This window comes from Aptenodytes patagonicus, chromosome 5 (genome assembly GCF_965638725.1).
Source record: "Aptenodytes patagonicus chromosome 5, bAptPat1.pri.cur, whole genome shotgun sequence".
Classification (NCBI taxonomy): Eukaryota; Metazoa; Chordata; class Aves; order Sphenisciformes; family Spheniscidae; genus Aptenodytes; species Aptenodytes patagonicus.
In genome coordinates this window covers 15,515,223-15,538,176 of record NC_134953.1, presented here as the reverse complement: position 1 = coordinate 15,538,176, position 22,954 = coordinate 15,515,223, and the positions used below count along the sequence as shown (strand labels likewise).

The 22,954-nt window shown below is 38.6% G+C and overlaps 1 protein-coding gene across 3 annotated transcripts in view; it reads left to right on the top strand.

Annotated features, from left to right (window-relative positions):
- The first annotated feature begins 425 nt into the window (after positions 1–425).
- The window catches only part of BLNK (B cell linker), a 106,702-nt gene continuing 84,173 nt past the window's right edge, over positions 426–22,954 (top strand). The window contains exons 1-2 of one of the 3 annotated variants that reach the window (XM_076338811.1): positions 426–527; positions 3,758–3,820. In XM_076338811.1, the coding sequence (XP_076194926.1) occupies positions 453–527; positions 3,758–3,820 (138 nt within the window). In that variant the 5' untranslated portion in view covers positions 426–452. Of the gene's footprint in view, positions 528–3,757; positions 3,821–3,993; positions 4,045–22,954 lie in introns of those variants that run through there. The other 2 variants (XM_076338809.1, XM_076338810.1) reach the window with 2 other exon arrangements.

The following is a 22,954-nucleotide window of genomic DNA, read 5'->3' as shown; positions in this document are numbered from 1 at the left end:
AAAACTCACAAGCAAGTCAAATGCAATCTGAAGGCAGATCCAAGCAGCTGGATCAAGTAGTTCAAGGTAGGCAAGAGCCAGCTATCACTAATTGTTTTTGTAATAGATATGAAAAATAGTTTCCATATTTAAACCTTTAAGATGCTGATGACTTAGAAATATTTTATACGCTGATTTTCTGCAGAATTTGTTTAACTGATTTCAGTAATGACAGATATTTGCATATGTTGTTATGAAACTTAGAGTTTCCTTATACTGGAAAGAGTCACTCACAGAAGAGTATTGGTACTTCCTAAATCACCCTTTATAGGCGTTCACTTTAAGTGAGCAAACAGGAAAAAAGTTGCAAAAAGGACTTCCTCCTAGGATTTCTACAGCAGCTCAGTAAAAACCAGTGAAGCAACAGTTCAGTGTTACTCATACAGATCAAGTCTTTCTCACTGGATAGCAACATGGCCACAAAACTACCATCTCAAGAGGAATTTGAGAACTGGACAGCTTTTCAAGTTGCAGATCTTCTAAGACAGGTACTGAATGTATATGTAACACTTTAGAAAGTCCAGTCTATATTCAGCTAGCAGAAACTCTTACTGGATTTATCTTTGAAAAACAGATATCTTATCCTAAATGTAGCACAGGTATTTAAAAGTACTGAAAATAGATGAGTTGGCAATTGTCACCCCCAAGAACTTATTCTTATTAATATTATGTGAGTTTCTTGGTGCTCTCCTGTTTTTTATAGAAATTTACTTCATGGCAGAAGCTGATAGCTAAGGTCTCCTACATGGCAAATCATAGAAAAATGTTTGCTCACAGGGATATTTCTTATAATAGAAAAGGTATTTCATGCCCCAATTTATTTCCTGCTGGGAAGAAATAACCATTTCACTGAAAGTGGGTCTAGATTTTATATTTGAATATTGCTTTAAAATTTACAGATTGTCAATAAGAATCTACTGTTCATCTTTTCTCCTCAATGCATATATAACCACAGTAGTTGCTAGATGTTGCTTAAGTTTAAGATACTTGAGCTTTTTTTTTAATCTTTCTTTTGTCTGCTTGTACCTTTCCTAGTTCTGCGATGTCCCTTCTAGTGTATGTAAAATAACCTGAATTGCACAAAATATTCCAAGCTTGTCTTCAGTCATCCTTTCATTACTTGAATAATCTCCTCCAAGATATATAAAATATATCCTCCATGATATATCCTTTTTTTGATATCAGATTTTTCTTTGTAAGTTACTGAATACTATGACTCGGGTTTTAGACTTCTACCTGTAACTTACTTACACAATAATGTCCATTCACTGCATTTTGATATATAGTGTCATTTTACATTCCTTTTGGTTTTTTTTAATGTACGTTTCTCTATATAATTTTATATATAGGATTTTTCTGTCTCGTGTTTGTCCTACTTCTAACTGTAGAAGCACCGATCTTTTCCAGCACCTGCTTTACACCAACAGTGAGAATTTATTGTCATTAAGGTTTCTCATCCTTTTCAATTGAGGGAGCATACAACCTTTCTCAAGGAAAATAATACAGTGTTTTGAAGTGTTGCTACATGTGTTCCATTTGTAGCCACATAAGAATTAGGCCAAAGTTTAAAATGTTCATTTTTTATTATTATTTTTCCATTTTGCCTTGTGCATAAATACATATGCTCATGCATGTACAATTTAAAAAAAAAAAAAACACAACGCTTTTGCAATGCAGATGTCTCACAGGTGGACCATTGTCCCCACGTTGAGAAAGCTAACCTGGTCCATGGAATCAATGCATACCATAACGGTAATGTATCAGCTAAACTGCAAACATTACTGTGAACAGCTACTCAGAGGATTAATTAGCTCAATGCCTTCCAGCTTAAAGGAAATCAGACTAATTAATAGAAGATATAATGATTTTAAAGTACCCTGTAATTCTACAGCAGAATAGAAGACAGAAAATTAATAGCAATTGTTCAACAACTCAGAGGCTTCCAGGGAAATTTCAGCAGGCATGCTGTAACTACTGGCTTCATACTTGTCAAGAGAGACTCTTCCAACCTTATAAAAAGCTGTTAATAACTATGCTTACACTCACATCACTGATTAAAGCAGCTAAGTGATCTAATTACTACAGTATAACCAGCATTAAGTGCTTGGCCATTCTGCGTATCAAAGGCTAGCACCGGGGAGTAGCAGCCATTTGCCTGCGGCCACCGTGTACAGACCTGTTCAGATCCTGCTACCAGAGCCTGAGCACCAGGTACTGCCCACAGTCAGCCAACGCACCGGGGTGCTGTGCTGGATCTCCCCCCCCGCGACTGGGCATACATGTACGTGAACCCTAAAATAATGCTGTTAAGGTTGCAGAAACAAGCACTCAATGTTAAAAGTGCCCGAAGTGGGATTACCTCTATAACCTGAATTTGCCCCCTTTTACATACACGTTATGATAGTCTGTAATTGCTTCTTTGTGTGCTACCTTTTCCATTCACAAAAAACTGCCTCTTTCAATGCAGAGAAACCTGTATGTTTTGTGCACTAATCTGGGCCGTTACAGAAATTGTAAGGTACGCAAGGCCAGGGCTTGCTGAAAGAGACAGAATTAATTCATGGTAATGTCGATTCAATTCTGCCTTGAAATACCAGATTCTGTCACTGCCCCAGCTCAGCAATTTTACCTGAAGCCATGCAAGTCACCCAGAAAATACATGACATTTCCTGAGTGCTTGACTTGAAATTCCAGGCTCTGATTTGCAGAAGTGGTGAGAGGTGAGAGTTGTACCCACAGTGGCAGCTCTGCTCAGAAGGTAAAAATGCCGAAATATTGAATATGCAAATATACACGTATATCTCACAGATCCTAAATAGCTCTAGTTAGGCATCCAAAACCACTGGATACTGTATGAGTTTTATTTCCCATGCACCTCAACTCCCCTTACTAATAGAGTTTTCATCTCAGGGTGGTCTTAGAAAATGCAGTTAATCAAATGTTTTTGAAACACTCAGACAGTAAAAAAAAATTACTATTTAGTTTCTGTCATAAAGAGATACCACTTCTGGACATTCCTGTTTCATTTTAATTTATAATCAGCACGAACTTTCTTAAAAAACACCACCACCACAACCTTGTTACAGAAAAGAAATCCTGTTTCTGAACCTAAATTCTTTCCAGCAATGCCCATCTACCATGGGAACTGCAAGACACACTTAGCCCAATCATCTGGTGCTGAAGCCAAGCAGCAGCCAGTGCGTACAGAGGATGGTAAACAGGCATGTAACAGAGCTTTCTGTTATATAGCCTTCATTTTCCAGCAGTTGGTGATATAACCATTTCCTGAGGTGATGGCACGGCTGCTGATGGTAGCTTGTGACATAAGCCCTTTTAACCTGTTTCTAATGCTGGCCTCCTATCCCATAGCAATTAAAGTTCCACAGTTTATTTCTGTCGGGCTCCTTGTTCTATTTATGTTACATTTCATGCTTCATAATTTCATCTTGTCTACTCCATTCACGATTTTATCAGCCCTTATCCCCTGTAATCTTTCTTCCTAAGAAAGAGGTAACACTGTCTTCTCTCTTACGTGGAAGTCACTACCTATTTGTAAGAATTACTGTTATTCTGTCCAATATTCTTTTTCTAATTAACCATGTCAAATACTATAAAGATTTCCACAACCCCAAGTATTTGAGCATAGAAATATCAATTAGTTGGCTTACAAATGTCAAGTTTCATACTATTGTAATAATTCTATTTTTTCTCACCTCAGTCTGGAATGCCTGAATCTGCTGTGGTTGTAGAAAAACTGGGCATGAATGGATCTCATTTCTTGGTAAGCAAATGTTTCGTAAGAGGTATCATTCAAGCATATTTCAGCATAAGGCTTGTATTCCTTACAGTGCCAGGAAATAATCTGACATTTTCCTTCTTTGTACACACTTCATCAGTTGCTCTGATTTCCCATTTTAGTGGGTTGACTTACATCTCTGACTCGAGGAACCCCCCTACACAACATAAATCCCAGCCAGCCCTTCTCCCCCTCCAGAGAAAGTGCAGGTATGTAGAATCAGCCATTAGCACACAACGGTGGCAGGGAAAGTCCCGTGAAATATCGCTTAGAGGGGGTTGGGGTTTTTTTAAGAAAAAACATGTATTTTAAAGCCATTGTTTATGTAAAAGCTTTTTCATAAAACTTGCACGATTAAGAACATTTACTAGTACAGAATTCTAAATGAATTTTACAGTAAAAGTTTACAGATTCCAGGAAAAATGTCTGAAAAATTCTGATAACTTCCTTTGTTGACGCCTGTAGATTTTTTTGCATAAGAGCGTGTTTAATTAATTGCAACTAATTAGAAGAGAGGAATAGAATAACTCCTTGAACTGGGGTGATTCCTCTGCCACTAATTCCATTTGTGTAGCTATTGAAGTAAAAGACCTTTAAGATCTATTTTAAAGGTAAAATAATTGTTATCATGTATTTATGCACTGCAGACAAATTATGTTTGCTTGGCACTTCATTGCTCAACAAAGCTGTTTCCTGGATGCATCAGGAGTTATATCTGCTGTTTATGTTAACAAGGGCTCCAATCCTGCAAAGTGATTCATTACACCACGGCTACTCAGGTGCACGCAGGTTCACTTTGTTTAAGACTACATGGCCACAGAGTAAAATTGGGTTTTACTAACAATTCATGCTAGCATAGTAGGGCTAACAAAGCTGTCAAATACAGACTGATTCCTGTCCCATTCACACATTATAAATTGAATCGCTAAAGTTGGTGTTTTCTCCATTGCTGGATGAGAGGGAGTGAAGTTAAAGCTAAGGGTGAATGCGTTGGCTTCTTGTGCCTGCTGCAAGTAAAGCTGTACAGCAGCAGTGGAAAGGGATATGAGAAATATGTTCAGACATTAGTGGTAACCTAATCAAAACACAAGTGAAAAAAGCAAGGGGAACAATGGATGATCTTTGGTGATGGTCTGCGATATGAAATTTTAAAGAAGCAGTATGATTAAAAATGAAAGCATTTACTAGTATGTTCTCCAAACTATGTATTCTCTTTAACACATCTTTAAAGATTATTTTGCACTGCAGAAAACATGGCAGTATATGTGTGATACGATGAGCAACATCCATTTTTGATAGCATTGTAGAGAAAATGAGACCGGTCTTGCACACCAGTAGTAACCTTCTTACAGCTTTCACGTGTACTTTAATTGAATTGTTCGGTAGCATTGTCAACATGATAAATCTGTAATAAGGTATGCTTGAAACAGAATTAATTATGACAATACTAAAAAAATAATGATTCAAGAACCTATATTTTGCTATCATTAATAGCAATATTTGAGTAACTACAAGATGCTGTTCTCCTATGTACAAACTAATATGTATATTAACTTGTAAGTAATTAAATCAATAGCCCACTTTTTTTATTCCAAGGTCCTAGCCTAGTATACAAGAAATCTATACTAGTCCAGGAATGAAAAGTCCCTTCTCTGTTACAAAGTGTCTGATTTAGAAAGCACACCCTTAGTAGATCTACCTTAACAATATATGGCAGAGTAACCAGATGGCTAAGGTACACACTTCCACTCAGAAAATCTGAGTTTCTGTCTACACTACTTAAAGCATGATTTCCTAACTGGATCTACTGGTTTGTGTGGAGGTGTCTGGAAATCCAGAATTCCAAAATCCTGATTCTCTTAGTGTGTCTGTTTATTAGCTTTGGCAAGAACCTTAGGTTTTGCAACTCACTTTATCATTCAGTTATTAGGGGCATACAATTTACTTCACTACGCTCTGCAAAGTCTTAACAGAAGTTCAATATCACCTTTGGACATTGATCTAAAAGTCACTAGAGAAAAGCTGGCCATCTATCACTAGACAGCAATGAACAAAAAAACCACACCACCATGAAAGAGAAAACACTTGAGCAAGTCTGATGCCATCTACTAGATAGGAGTGGCAGCTTTACCTTCACATATTAATAATTTCTAAAAAGAAAATACAAGTTTACCACTAATACGTGTGTGCATAGAGACACTATGCACATGTGTAGATCTCTTGTGACACATGTGCAGCTTTTCTATGTGTCTACCCGATGTTAGAGGCATATTTAGATACAGATCTGTTTTTGCTATGAGATCTGTTAGGTATCACTGGACAGAAAATTCCTTCTAGTCTGGCAGATAAAGAAGCAAGCAACTCTCTGTAGTGACTTCCATGTGAATTTAGTGAACTTTCCCCCACCACACATTCACACAATTTTCTGTTTTACTTTGCATGGTCTGAAAAAACCGCCCTCTGTCCTTAGGCGTTGCTGCAGAAAGCACGTAAGAGCGCCTGTGAAGGCTGAGAGCACAGCCTGAGCAGAGCCAACTCGATGCCTACCAGCCCTTCACATTTCTCAGACAAGCGCTGCTTTTCACTGTAAAACTCCTCCAGCCTGCCCCAAACCTCTGCTTCCCTGCCACGGCACTGACACCTTAAGCATATGCAGCACAGGCTTTTTGTATTAGTGAGATATGCCAAAATTTGGAGATGAAACGCCCCTCTGGGGCGGGCAGCATGCTGGTCCACTGGTGGGCCTCGCTGGAAGGTACGTTTCCTGGAAAGCAATGCGCGCAGCCAGCGTGCTGCACGTTTATGAGAGGATATAACCACCAACACACCAGATGTGCCTCTGTTTCCTGTGTGGTTTCAGCGAGGATGCTCATCTTTTTAATTTTTCCAAAGAAAGAATGTTGTCAAAAGTTGGGGAAAATAATTATCCTGCAGAAATCAATTATCCTAAAGCTCACCACTTCACTAACACAAAACTTCTTAGGGGGGCTTCCCGCACAATGTGTCCTTCATGTCAAATGCAAATTACATGTTAATTGAAAGTGAATCAGATGGATTTATCAATACTAAGGTCTTTCTGAAGTTTAAAACGTTCGAAGTCTAGTCATGCAGGCACTGTAGCCACATAATATGTGATAAGTTGGCCACAACACCTTAAATCAATTTTGACTGGTTTCAGAGCAGAAATAGAGTAATCAACATTTATATGGTCATTTCTCTGAATATTTCTTGTCTTTGAGTGGCTAAAAGACAACCACTTTTATAGAATATTATATTCTGTTTTATAAACATACTGAGTATCACACTGATCTTTTACAGGAAACAGAATTACACGCATTTTATACAAATTTAGAAGTAAAAGCTCCTCCTTTACACTTCTGTGGAATCTAAGAACGCAAAAGGGTGCTATATTAGATCTGAAGTGTACTGTGCAGTTTCATTTTGTATCAACAGTACTATACTTGTGATAGTTATTCAATATGCAGGTCACATCTGAATGATGCTAATCTAGTCCTAATGTGCAAATCAACATTTAGCCACAGCTGCTTTGCACAGAGCATATTATATTCTCTCTTGCTTTTTAATGTCTGAACTTATCATAGAATCATACAACAGTTTGGGTTGGAAGGGACCTCTAAAGGTCATCTAGCCCAACCCCCCCTGCAATAAGCAGGGGCATCTTCAACTAGATCAGGTTGCTCAGAGCCCCGTCCAGCCTGACCTTGAACATTTCCAGGGACGGGGCATCCACCACCTCTCTGGACAACCTGTGCCAGTGCTTCACCACCCTCATTATAAATAATTTCTTCCTTAAACTTGCTACACTGTACTCTGCAACCCTCTAAGAGCAGGTTGCTTGTTTGATGTTGTTTTTAAAATTCTGTTTTGAATTCCCAGTGAGAGATTGAAAAAAGATATAAAAAACAGTGAATTTTGACTTGAACTTCAGAACTGAAAAAAGGTAGACTTTCTTACTGGATCTGTATATAGAAATTTACTAAAAGAAATCTCGAACATAGCAAAATGGTAAGACATTGATTCTAAACAACTTTTGTGTGTTTCTCCTCTTTCTTGCTATTTCAAAATGTGTTTTGAATTGCATGGCTGGAGTATGAGTGCCTTGGAGAAAACCAGTCCCATTTTCTTCACCAATACACTAGTGGGGGTTTTTTGAGTAGTATTTAGAGAATGGAACCTGCGTCTTCCTGTGGGAGATTTGTGCCTCCCTGCCAGTGCAAAACACCGCCAGAGCTTGCCAGGTTCAACTCACCAAGGCTGTACTTTTGACATCCATTTATGTGAGCACTGCTACTGAGAAAAAGCAGCTATCGTCCCACTTGGATGCTCCTTCCCATCCCTGCAATGCAGAAGCAGCAGATGGGAAAGGACAGGAACCACATCTGCTTTCTCTAGTGACCACAACGACTGAACACACCACACCTAGAGCTCCCCTGTTGCTATGTGAATGCTGCCAAGTCCCACAAGACCTAAATAATTTCCCCAGTTTCAGCTAAGAGCGTGTTTCCCAATACTGCGAGTGGTATTTTAGCAGCATGGGGTAGGGGAATAGGTGGAAGGACAGATTAAAATTCGTTTTGGCTGCTTGGGTATCTGTTAGGAAAGAGCTAACCAGCATCAGGTTCTGTTCAATTGGATCTGACATCCATCCCTGTATACTTAGTTTTACAAATAAAATTTGGACCATGAATGCCTTGAGTTTCCAGAGGGAAAAAAAAAAATGTTTTCTAGGTCCTGCATAAACAACAGAAATAAGAAAATTAAACAACAGAAATTAGAAACTTCACAGAAATAAGAAGCTTGCTAAGTCCTTCTTTATACCTAATTCCTCTGGGAAAGGGCCAAAATACTCTTGCAGTGTTTTCCCCAGGTATCAAGCAAGCACAGAAAGCTTGCATATGAGTGAGATCCAGAGAAACATGATGCAAGTTGCAGGTACTGTTGAGTCACACTCTCGGGCTGGCTGTTGACAGCTAAATGCCACAATTCCATAGCCAGGGTTTAATAGTATACTGCTTATCTCAGAAAGCCGTAAATGCCACAATTCCATAGCCAGGGTTTAATAGTATACTGCTTATCTCAGAAAGCCATAAAAAAAGCTTTTTTACAATCACACAAAACCTCAGTACTAACATTTTGGGGTATCCAAGTGTTTTGTGTGAGTAGAAGTGATGTAGACATTGTTTGTCCTGCCTTTGGCAAGCACACAAGGTCCCCATGGCAAAAACCAACAATTGTTCACCACAGAAAAGTGATGTTACAAAAATACATATTTTTAGCTGCAAAACATGACCAGGCCATGTAACTGCATTAATTTAATTGCCTTTTTGCACAATTTCTATTCCTCTGACATTCCTTTCTCCTATTCACATTTATCTACTGTCTGACACGCACCCCCCCTCCTTTCCCCAATGCACTTTACAAGGGCTGAGCCCCTCTCTCTCCCCCCCTTCACCCATCCTTGCCTTCGGTGCCTTCCAGCACCTAGTGCTTTACTTCTGCTTGGCTTTTAGCCAGGCTCCTCCTTCCCTTTTCTCCTCAATTAGAATCATAGAATCATTAAGGTTGGAAAAGACCTCTAAGATCATCGAGTCCAACCGTCAACCCACCACCACCATGCCCACTAAACCACGTTCCTAAGTGCCTCATCTACACATCTTTTAAATACTTCCAGGGATGGGGACTCAACCACTTCTGTGGGCAGCCTGTTCCAATGTTTAACCACTCTTTCAGTAAAGACATTTTTCCTCATGTCCAAAATTAGGTCCTGTTGTTCATGAAAAGAAGTTTCTCCTGGTGACATTTCTCATTGATTTGCAGTCTTACGGGCTTTCCTCATTTCCATCCTTCTCAGCTGTGGTGGTTCCCCATCAGATGCAGCTGAGCTGCCTCAGATATGAAAGATATTTTTTCAGAAACACCTTCATTTCCAGGTATTTCCACAGGCTCTGGGCTCACCTTCTCGATGAAGAGCCTAGATAGTGGTAGAAGCCAGGCACCTTAAGAGCTTGAACTCTTTTGTGCAAAGACAAGCAATCCTGGCAGCTATCCCTATAGCAAGTGCTTTACAGACTTTGAAAACACTGTTAAAATAAAGCCGTTTAAAATGAAAGTTTCTCAGGGCAGGTGGAAACTGAAAATAGTTTCTCCTCAGGGGAGATGGATGCACAGCATTGAAATGGAGGGCAGAAAATGTAACAAAGAGCAGACAAGTGCAATCTTTGCCCCTTAGCAGTTCTTGCAGAGCGATGCAGGGGGGCTGCCAGCAAAGGGACAGTTAGCAACAGCTTCCTAGGTCGCCCTGAACATCATCAGCTGTCAAGTAGGGAGGGGTTTGGTTCTGTTTCTTGCTGTTTCTAACCAAATAGGAAACTGTTTCTAAAAGCAGAAGCACAGGTACTTACAGTCATTTCAAAAAGAGGAAAATTATAAGATACCACAGAAAGGAGGCAAATGTTGTTAAACATACAAGATAACTAGAATCAAAGAGTGACCTTAAAGAGACGAGGGCTAGAAAGGAGATATTTTACAGCTTAGCGCATCTGCTGCTTATCAATCATCTTCAATTAAGTAGTAAGGTACAAGGGCATTATGTATTCATGTATCTTCAACAAAGCGTAAGGCATCTGTAAAGTAAAAGGAAAAATTGCATATTTATCCTTATTCTTCAAAAACAAAACAAAAGATAAACATGAAGATAGGTTACTGAACGTAGATATAATTTCTGAAATCTAGGGCACCGTGAAGTTATACATCATTATAAGAACACATAAGAACACAAGTGATTTTAGCTATCAATTTATTTCAAAATACATTAATATTAGTAAAGAAAACACTCAAAAGAAAATATTAGACTAAGATACAAAGTCAAACATCATTATCACCAGATTTCCATGCATGTTAGCTTAGAAACTGAATTTGTATCCAATAATTTTGAATTATTTTCCTGCTAAGTACTTTCAAATATCTCCAAAGCAATTTAATAAAACTGTCTAATGCCATGATCTAGCAATGTAACCCTGTACTAAGAAATCCTGAGCCAGCGCAAAAGTATTCGTTGCAGGAGTGGCCCCTCAATTTTTTCTGTGACAGAAGAATGTTTCTATTCATATTCCAAATGCTGCTGTCAGAAATTATTGGACGTAAATTTGTTTGGTTTATGCAGTAGCTGCGAATGATGGGAAGTGCTTGTCTGCCTTCCAGTCTTTAAGCTCTGGCACACAACAATCCAATCACATTCTAAATCCCAAATTATTCATAATTACATTAAATATGGATTAAAGGAATATCTTGTGATGCAGAATTCTTTGTTCTTAAAGTTTATTGATAGTTTTAAATGTTATTAACTGATAATTTTAAATGTTATTAAAAATATTCTTCAAGTTTTGTGGACCTTTCAAATTCAAGGAACATGAAAAAGAATGTGAGATGTTGTGGAAATTTTTAAGCCACGGTGTCATAGTTTCCAACACTGACTTTGTAAGCCCTGAGCTGAAAAATAGGAAAACTCCACACAGTCTCAGGCTTTCCAGTTTTGAACTTCCTCCTGTTTCTGTTTTATTCAAACATCCCGGTTATATAAATGCACCCCCTCTGAGATCATTTTAGGAAATTGTCTTTAGAGACAATTTGTGATTTGAAGAATCTTCATTTTGGGTGCTTTTGTACTCCTTCCTTCCTGAAAAATCAGGAGCTTTTACAATGCATGCAAGTTGGAACTTCACAACACTGATGCCTAAAATCATTAGTCATTTTTAAAAATCTAGCCAGAAACTATAATCACTCTCCCATTGTTAAATACCAGCTGCTAACCATTTCAGAAATCTTCTAGAGTCCCTAAAATGTCACAGTTTAGTCCTTCTGCTTTCATATTAGCTGTTTCCAATACAGGGCTATAAATTCCTGATTCTCCACTCTTTATTTTATGCTTGAAGAGGTAGGTGAACGTGGGAAGCTGATACTAAAATGGCATTTTTTCACTGTTTATCTTCTGTACAAGACTGATCTTACAAAAAAAAAAAAAAAAAGAAAAAATCAGTAGGCAAAGGCATATTGTAAGTTACATAAAGATTATTTAATGAAGTAATTATAAGTTTCAGTGAGCAAGTCCCACAGGAAGTCAGCAAAATATCTCAAGCAGAGAAGACAGGTTTTTCTCTTCTCCCATTAGGTACTTTTCTTATTAAAAGTACTTATACATATATATGCATATATGAGTGGACCAAATTTGTCATTACATACCGATAGCTGCAGCTCTAGCAATGCAAAGCTACCAAACTAGACAATTATAGGCAGTTTTGTCTGAATGTCACTCAAGACAGAGAGCAGTTGGAAAGCATTAGCAGACTGTGGCTTGTAGAAGCTTTTGAGGAAGTTATACTTCATGCTTTTCTATTAACAAAGAACTAAACTGGAAAAATCAGTGAGAATTTCCCAGAGATACAGATTTCGATGAGGCCACATTTATGAGATGGGTACTCTACCCTTCTGGCAGAGTGGAAGGAAATAAAGCTCAGGAACACAAGTTCTGCAGGAGCACTTGGCTTTTTAAAGTTAAGTTTTTTAAAAAAGAATGAGAAAGACCTGAACTAACTGGTGGGAACATATTAATCAATTTGCAAGTAGCATTTCCTTCTGCAAATATGATTTCCTATCACCCCAAAATGACTGAAAGAGATTAGAGAATTAAAAAAAGAAAAAAAATCTTTTGCTCCTACTGTAAATCCACAGTAGTTATGTGTACAAGCCATTTTATCAACCACAGAGCCTATGCTGGTTCTCTGAAACGGTGTATTACATCAAAAATCGCAGGTACAAGAAAGCAAAGCTGAAGATAAATCAGGAGGCAACAGATGTGTCAATAAGAAGGGAAAGCCTAAGCCCATTTGATTTTTCTGGTTTCACATCTATATGACATCTCACATACACCTTTAATATAGTGAGGGAAACAGTAAAAATCTTATGTTCATTTTTGGGTTCAATTTCTCTCTCAGGAATCTTTTTTATTATTACAAATTTTAATTTATAAGAAAATTTACTCTTACAACATCAATTTATAATGGCTGTAGAGTTTCACTAGATGGTACCATTTTTTAAGAATAAAAAGAAACACTGGAAATCTAGTAATCATGTAACAGAAGAATAGCAGTGAGGACATTAGGTTATACATGTATGGACCTCACTGATCAGACTAAACTTGTAACTCTATCATTCCTTAACATTATGAAAATGAGAAAAGTTGACAATAAAGTCGAAGTAGATGCAATCTCAATCTAATTAAACCAGGAATTCCCAAGGATAATGCACTCACACGGATTTAACTGTCTTGATGAGGGGGACCATGGTGCTCTTAGCCTGGAAGATATTTCTGAAGGTTTCTGGGAAAATACTTCTTTCTGCAGCAAAGACTAAAACCAGCTGAATATTATTGATTCTCATGAGAAAGCATGAACAAGGTTAAAAATCAATGTTGTAAAGAAGTTTTTCTAAGATAGGGACAACTCTTTGGGCTCTGTCGGTTTGGAAAGGTGCATACATACAATTCCGCTGAAAACAAGGAAATCCTGTGAGAACCAGACAATATAGCAGGGAGAAAGAGCTCCTTGGGAAAAGACCAGTGAGAGCCTGAAGATGTAAGTTGTTTATTTCCATTGGGTTCAAGAAGGGAAGACTTCATCAGTTTTTTCTGCAGGATTGCATCAGATAAAATATCAGGCTTTAGCATAAGTTTCTATTCCAAATAGGGGGAACCTGGAAAGGCCCCAAATACTAACATGCTACTTGGGCCAGTGGGTGATGCTAGTGCCGAAGTGAGATACATAATTTCCAAGGAGATACATTTTGAGCTGCTTTCCTGTTGAATCAAAGCAGAACTAACTGCAGTCCTGATTGCAGAAATTAAAGATGGCTAGAAATCATTTTTTAAAGATAAATAAATTAAAGCAACTTGAATTTCCCAAAAGAGCAGAGAAAGAAGCCCATTTTTGTTGAAACACCTTCTAACTCTGTCTAGATACTGTAGTAGCTACTACAAAGCTACTAAGCGACATAAACTAAAGCAAAAGAGTACACTGTTTTTCCCAACAAGACATCCATAGGGGTGTCACATGAGGCTGATTATGCCAGGACAGTTCTGCTGGTAAATTTCTCACATAGAAGCGTGCTTGAAACTTAAGAGCTAGATGTAACCCACAATAACCTGAGCACATTTTGCTAATGCTGACTGAGCTGTTATGGCTGTATTAAAAGGCTTAACACAGCTAAAATGAAAATCCACAAAGTCTGCAATGCAAATTTATAAAAACAAGAAACACAGAGGCAGATAAAGACCAAGTTACCAAGTGTCAGGGAGTTTCCCTTAGTAAAATGAAGCCATCCTGTTTTCTTTTACATGATGCCATCTGCTCTGAATAAGCATGATGCTAGGGGCGGGGGAAAAAAAAGCAAACAAAACAGGAACAGCAAACCTGTAGATTGCTACAAATGTAGTGACTGCTAAATTTCAATGTAATATTGTCTTTAATTTAAAACGATCAGCAGATGGCTTGCACAACCTTTCAGTTATCAACATACTGTTAAGAGCAACGAAAGCCTGCAGCCATTCCTAGAATGGCTCAGAGGACACTTAAAATATTTATCAATCTTTCCATATGTAAAAACTCATGGAATTTGCCCACATTAAAAAAAAAAAACAAAAACCAAAACATACAAATACAATTGCAGAGATCTTTCATTAGTGAGTTTTCCCAGTGCCAATTCTGTGCATAAGCACAGACTTTAGCATTAGGGAATCTGGCTTCAAGTTTGGGTTGCATTGCTGAAAAACCACATCACACACTGGCACTCAGAAAGAGGCATGCTGGAAAGAAATTAGAATTCCCAGAAGTCCTACAAAACCAGTGCTTAGAAAAATAAGAATTTCAATCATTTCCTATATTTAAGGCCTCTGGAATACTGAAGGGCAAAATCTATGCAAAATTCACATTACTGTATCAAATCCAGAAGCACAGCTTCTACTTGTAGGGTACCTGGTTTTCTGTAGGTACTATTACCTGTAGTATTTGAGTTTGCATTAGTAAACAAATAGGCACAAAATTCCCACGAAAGATATTTTAAATTGCTAATTAATGTTTTTGAGACCTGCTGTAGAATGCTTTTATTTTGTTTCTATACTTTTTTTTTGTTTATTTCCTCCACCGTTCCTGTGTAGCTGGGCTTTTTGGCTTAAGAGTTTACCTATTTTGCCCCTTGCTACTTGAATGCAATCTACATTTTTAAAAGGTGTTATTGTCTGTATCCATTACAACATAGTCCTTGAAAAGCGTAAGATTGAGAACTATTAAAAATACCCAGGGCCTTACAAATGCCCTGAGTTGATTTGTCATGGTATGACCCTGATAGAGTAAAAACTTGATTTTCCATTCAACTTAATTAAAAGTCCCAGTATACTAAAAAAAGATCTGATCACCATAATACGAGTAGGCAGGGTGCTTAACCATTTGAATGTAGGATAAGATAGAAATAAATAACTATACAGGTTGTACACATTTTTTGTTATAAAAATTATACAGACACTACATTATGAATGTATATTTCATATGCATAGCTGACAACCTATTTTACTCACTCAGAACTATCCAAGGAAAATGTTGACATTTGCCCTGAATCCCTAGTTTCCTTTGAAGGGGGAAATGCAACACTTCCATTTGTGCTTTAGATTTATATACTACAGGACCCAGACAAAAGCAGGTTAGAGAAATGTCTATATGTGCCAGCACCACGTTGCAAGTGAAGGAGGCTCTTCACTGGAGCAAACCAAAAACCCTCAAAACCCCCAATTCTTACTTGAATGCTTTTGATTCAGATGGTTCACAGAGTATCTGAAATGCATCTCTACGAGCACAGCACTGAATTTTAGAGAGGCAATAGGAAGAAAAGCAAATAAAATCTGTAAGAATGAGGGTATCGTCCTCAAAGCCTTGGGTTATATTTGGTCATAGCGCATACACTCCCCCGACAGAAAGTCCTCTACCAACAAATTTTCAGTCTTTTCTAGAACTGTGCCATGCATTATTTATGGTGTTATTTCTTCCTTTTCCCTGTCCAATTAAGTATTCTTGAACTTTACAGTGTAGCACTACATTTTCTGTTGGGTCTTGAAGGATTTTGTGACTGTGCTCATGAATAAATTCAGGAACAGAAGAAACTGAGGAACTCAACAATTAGGTCGTAGGAGATTTTTTTATGTTTTCCTATGTTTTTCACCAGAACTCAAAGCACCACTTTGGTTCCAAATGGGAGAAATATCCATTTGGGCAACACAGATAAAATGGGTATAATCTGACATTTGCAGACAATAGTTGGATTTCCACAATATAACATGAAATATAGTTCCAAGGCCAACAGTTTCTTGAATATGATTTTCCCTTTGTCGAGCTTCAGTTTGAAGTAACTTATATTCATGAAATATTAGATATGAATTTTAATCAGCTAAAGCCAAATCGAGCCACTTTTGTCATGCTAAATGGTACTCAGATCCACAGATACTCCACATAAGTATGCCCATCAGTCAGAAGGTCAACAACTATTCCAACATCCATCATCTGAACGTGTGCATGCTCACATACACATCTGAATGGAGCTGCAGATTCACTCTCTCACATACAGATAATAGTGGGAAGCGGTATTCATTTTACAAATACGTAAGAATGGGAAATGCCAGGGTCTTTTACTTGACAGGTGATGCAATACCAGAAAATGAGGAAAAATAAATAATACTTTTAATTACTTTAGATGGCATCTAGTCATATTATGCAGGTATGTTACATGGTGGGTGATTAGAGTAACACGTGGAAAAAAAAGTAGAGGAAAAGAATATGGACTTTTTTTTACTTAATGTTTTATTCTCCAGGAGTAGAAATACAATATTTTTGTTTATATTTATGTAGGAGGTGCACACCATTATAGATTATTTCACTAATTTATAAGGAGAAATTTCCAAATGGATTTTGTTTATCTAAGTCTGCATGTCTGAAGTTTAAAACCTGTTCTTCCCTCCCTTCCCATACTGAGAAAAATAAGTTAATATAAAATACAGATTTAGCAACACCACCCGTTCTGTGGCCATCTTAATTTATTAAGGAGATGAGTTTTTACCTTTTAATTGCACCAGAAAGACCTACAAGTAGTTGTATCCTATAATTGAAGTGATCTGATCATTGCTAGTATCTTTAGTCACTAAAGTGAATTTGGAAAGCCATGCTGAAAAATAGTACTTACAATATTTATTGAAATATGAGGGCAATTTATGTAGTCAAAATTGACTGGTTTTATCCAATAAAGTTATTTTGTTTTGCCTGTGGTCACTTAAAGGACCGGATTCACATTGATATTGGACTCATTACAAACCTTTTAACACAGTGGTGGATTAACTTCTAATATACATGCAAAATATGTCAACATTTGATATTTAATTAATTGACCCATATCAAAACTCAAATATTTTTCTCTTTTTGTGTTCTTTTCCTGTTTTACATGTGTATGTGCCCAGTCATAAGGATGGCTGTTATATAATGTATGATCATTGTCCACTAATTGCCAGCTGACTTTCATGAATCCATCAAATCATTTAGAGAGCAGCATATGATTTTTATTAGTGCTCAATGTTCATTCAATTTCTAGTTGCTTCTGCATGTAGACAATAGTACATGACAGTAAATGGCACATAAGCAAAAAAGGAAATATTCACTCTAAGTTAAATTTCAGTATTAGTCAATGGTTGGGGGGGTGAGAAAGGGAGAGAAAAAGTCAACCGGCAGTGACTTTCTCCTACAAAGAAACTACTCCCACACACAAGGCAACTGGGGTTGGGAGACTAATATAAAATTAACGTATTAGTCTCTTTTGTGCTAGCATAAATATCATTGGCTTTCAGATACCATCATAATGACAGACTAATATTAGAGCTGGTTGCAAATACGTGTATTGTATCCCTGGGATAAGCTTATTTTTGAAGCCATGTGAATCTTCAGAAATTACTAGGATGTGAAAGGACATTTGCATGTACAGTTTTGACCTCTTCTCTTGCTCTTTGCCCATTAATGTATCTCAGCTGGTTTGTCTTTTAACATTCCAAAACTTTCAGTAGCTTTCAAAGCTTAACTTTTCTCAAAGAAAACATGCTGCTTTGCTTTTCTCCTCCCACTCTAAACTCTGCACAAGCTTGCTAATAGATTTAAAGATATACTGCTCCAAAACGGTCAGATGGTACCAGACTGAAATTCAAATTTTAATGTTTCATGAACTGCCAGGAGAGGAAACAGTGTCTGTATCTCAGTGGAAATTTGGGATTTCTTGTAAGTGTTTAATCTTGGTTGTCAACAACATGTTGGGTCATTGACTTGTAAAATCTTGAAACAAAGATATTTGTTTTTAGACATTTTAAATATATATCCTACTGTTTCTTTCACCGCAAGAACCACACTTGCTAACTACTGTAATTTAAATTTTAAAAATTGGTAGAAACAGTTTTTTTCTAAAAAAGATTAATGTATGCTTATATATACACTCTATATATAGTAATTTCAATGATATTTGGCATCATTTTTATAATCCACTTTTTAATTGCCTTGTTCACAATAACGCAGGTCACTTCAAGAAAGAGCCAAAAGAAAGTCTGTTTTATATCCATTCCCAAACAGTATCTAATGCTATAAAATTAACGCAGTACATACTAAAAGCAGGATTATACAGTCTGAATACTTAGAAGCTTTGAGAACTTCAGATGTAGATATGGACTTCATTGGCTAACATCAAGTGTCAAAGAGAAAAGACTGATATTTACATTTTTGAAGATTCATAGTGCTGAGAGGGAAGGGAATGAGGTACACACTGAATAAGTACTTGAACAAGTACTCAGATCCAGCATGAAATCCAAATAAATAAATGTTTGTGTATAAAGACCAAGCAGCAATACAGAAGTAGAAAACACACAAATACTATATTCTTTATGTACCGATATTCTGCAGAGAAATATACACGCACACAAACACCAGCAACTTTGTTTAATCTAACATGAGTCTTGTATCCCAAACCAGATTTCCTTTTTCCTACTGAAATGCAACTAATAGTTTAACATGTACTAGATATACATCACTTGACAAATGGGTCATAGAATCATAGAATCATTAAGGTTGGAAAAGACCTCTAAGATCATCGAGTCCAACCGTCGACCCAACACCACCATGCCCACTAAACCATGTCCCTGAGCGCCTCATCTACACGTCTTTTAAATACCTCCAGGGATGGGGACTCAACCACTTCCCTGGGCAGCCTCTTCCAATGTTTAACCACTCTTTCAGTAAAGACATCTTTCCTCACGTCCAATCTAAACCTCCCCTGGCGCAACTTGAGGCCATTTCCTCTAGTCCTATCGCTTGTTACTTGGGAGAAGAGACCGACAGCCACCTCGCTACAACCTCCTTTCAGGGAGTTGTAGAGAGCGATGAGGTCTCCCCTCAGCCTCCTTTTCTCCAGGCTAAACAACCCCAGTTCCCTCAGCCGCTCCCCATAAGACTTGTTCTCCAGACCCCTGGTCATTATACTGTTAAATTTCCATATAGGAACAAAGGAGATGAGAAACTTTCAACCTTTTCCTTTGCTTCTTTCTAACTGGCGTTATCTGTTCAGCTCATGACAGCTAAAGTAAAAGAAAATCAAACCTCTCAAATTAAGTTACTCTTTACCCTTGTAGCTGTCCTCACAACAATCTATCATCCAGAAGCATCATTAGCATCAGATATGTTGCATTGACAGAAGACATTGTTTATTGCATTGGACCAGAAAAGATTTTAATTAAACCATTTAAGCACACCAGCAAATCTAATGGCATCCCAGAAAGGCAGAAGATGTTGGGATGTGGGGGAGGGAGTGTTATGTTTACAGGCTATCTTTCAAATTTCCAAATTGGGAAAAATAAAGCAGATGTTTAAATCAAATGTCCTTAACCTCTTTGTAGCCAAGTACTTACCAAGAAAATTTCTAAAGCTCTTTGCATCACTGGTAAGCATTGATTAATACTGTACTAGTCTTTGGCTTTGCCCCTTCAAGAGGTGACTCTCACGATTTGGGGCTGCCCTGGCCATAAACCACTACGCAGCACTCTGCACAGCATCACGGAGCAGGAGATACGTTGCCGCTCCATGCTATACGTGTCTTCCACCGCATCTTAGAAGTCCTCATCCAACTCACCATGCTGTGACCCAACAGAGATGAGGTTCATGCTTTGAATGAAGGCATCTACTGACATAAACAACTACACGTGCCTTTCTCCAGTGGCAGAAATAGCTTCTTCTGTTAAAGTCAGTGCCACAGGCTGCATGCAGTATTGGCAGCTAGTCTCTTCAACACAAAACAGTCACGAAGGCTGAGCTGAATTTTGGTAATACTGCTGCTTACCTAAACTACCACAACTGTATATGGCATTCCTTCTTCTACTTGCCATGAACTGCCAGCACCTTAAAGCCTATCTTTTTGCAAAGTTATTTCAGCCATTGATATGGAGCAGTCATGACCTTGCTGATGGACTCAGTGATTACCCGCTATTAGTGATGTTTCTTACTGTGGCTGAGGTAACATGATTCAAGCAAATCAACTGCTCATTTTCAAGACGCCTAGAGATATACATACACAACATTTTCATGACTGTATGAATTAAAGAGTATCTATACCCGATAGCTATAACCATTGTGATTATTAAAATGAAGCTAAACAGTGGAACTAAAGCACTACCTCAAGAATATAAAGCAGTATCAAAGAAGGTACAGCAAATCTATCCCACTATCCAGGGGGTACTTTCAAAGTTAAGTAGCTCAGCAGATTTCTGGGTGGGCATATAAAATTGTTTCTTCAACTTAAATGCACAAGGAGCTTATGGTGTGGTTTATTTCCAAACAAAAGGTGGCCAGCCATCGGGGTGTTTGGAGCTGCCAGGCATGTACAAAGTCACATTTGGTTTCTGAGTCAGCAACGGCATTTATTCTTATCATTAAGATTAGCTACTCCTTGTTTCCTTGATGAAATTTAATGTGCTTACAATTACGCATATGATGTTTCTTAATCTTTCGAGAATACTCTCACATACAGGTTTTGCTTTTAAGACTGCTGTTGCAGTTTTGAGATTGCTGACCGCTTCTGCCATAGTGTTTGCTCCAAGAGGTGAGATGATTCTCACACCCCTTCTGTACAGCCTTTTCAGGCTCAGCTATTTCCCAGCACTTCTTGTTATAATTATTGTTTTTGTCCAGATGCAGGAAAGCGGAAGGCAGCTGCTTCTGCAGGCAGTGTCAGCAGGGAGCACTTCTGCACAGTTCCCAGGCCCTTGGCCAGCAGGGGAGAGCTGAAGGCCCAAGGTTCCCCCACTTTCTGGGATTCTCCAAGATTGATCCCATTGCTCCCAACAGCCTGAGAGACCTGTGGAGCCTCTCTATTCAATTATTTGTCCTGTATAGCAGCATTTAAGTAGGATTATGACTTAACTTTCCCCAAGCAACAAGGGTCCTTGCCAGTGTCACCTATCAGTGACCTGAGAATTGATTCCTGCTGTGCTATTTCCTGTTGTCATTTTCAGCCTCCCTCTTGAGAGCAGGATGGAAACTCTTAATACCCAGAAAATAGAGATAACTTTTGTTTTCCAATGTAGTGCACAGAGCGTCTTCCACCAAGACAGCCTCTGCCACTGTTCCAAGACAGTACTCCTCCTGCTAAGTCAATATTCAAATACTGAAAATGCCACCACCACAACCATTTTAGCTCCTGCCTCCCTCAATTTCCTCAGTAAGCAAATTAGATTAACTGAAGGGACAGTTTCATATCTGGTTAAAGGGGCAATGCTCCTCCTTCCACCTTTGCCACATGTTCCCATTACACACCCACACACACACTTTTGCTAGCACTGGCTCTCACTTGGCCACAAAGGTGGTGCATCAAGGTTTTAACTAGATGGAAACTTTTTTTTTTGTTGTTATTTTTCAGCCAGACCACTTCCCTAATCCAGCTCACCACACAACTGCTGGTGACAGCATGGAAGAGGTAGAGGAAGCACAGTGCCCAGAGAATACACCTCTCCAGGAGGTTTAAAGCAGCTGTGAAAAACACAGCTTCAGTGAGGGATTTCACACAAACCCAGACAACTGAAGAGGCTGCTGCCAGGGATGGGGGTGGGCCTCCTCACCAACAATTTTCCCCCCACCCACCCCTTTCTAGGCAGAAGCTTCCCTTGGTTCAAGGGAATTCCCTTGGTTTATTTGCAGCTAGTTCAACTCACAAAAAGGGCAGAGAAGCACCAGAGTCAGCACAGGAATGGAAGACATTCCTCCATGACAGGAGTCGAGGGAGAAGGGAGGGAGCAGGACCGGCCCTTCGGCAGCCACAAGCCACCGGGACGTTCAAGTGCCTCATACAGCTTCCCCCCAGCCCTGCCTGGTGGCACCTTGCTGGCTTCAGGGAGCGAGCACCAGAAGGGCTCTATGCTAGCTGTGTTTTATCAAACACCCCCCCAGAAATAGGATACGAGGTATTTAAAATAAAATTTGCTCAGGTTATCTAGGGGCAAGAGACTCTGTCAGAGGTAGGGAGGATCCTGGAAGAGCCCCTGTACTTCCACCTCAGCAAGAGCCTGGTACACAGGCCATGGTGGAGAAGTCTGCTCACTTAGGGATATACCAGGTAGCAAAACCAGATTGTTTAGGTAGGAAAAGATGAACTAGAAAGAAATTGCACATAACCACATGGCCAAGGGAGAGTCTTGTTTTCACAACAAGCTAGATGTTTTAATAAGCTAGATGCAGAGGGGCATCACTTGAGTCAAATCACCTGCATGCAGTTATTGGAAGGGGACTCAGGTAGCTGGAAGCAGCAGCTGGCCTTAGACGTGGTTCAGCCCTGTCGAAGGGCAAGATTATTAAGAGAAGCTGACAGTGTAAATCCTGTTAGATGTCACTATTAAACTGGGTCCAAAACTGGTCAACAGCCTAGTGCATTCCCCCCTTGGTCTGAGTCCTGGGGAAAGGTCAATTCCTAAAGCACCAGTTCTGCTTCCAGCAG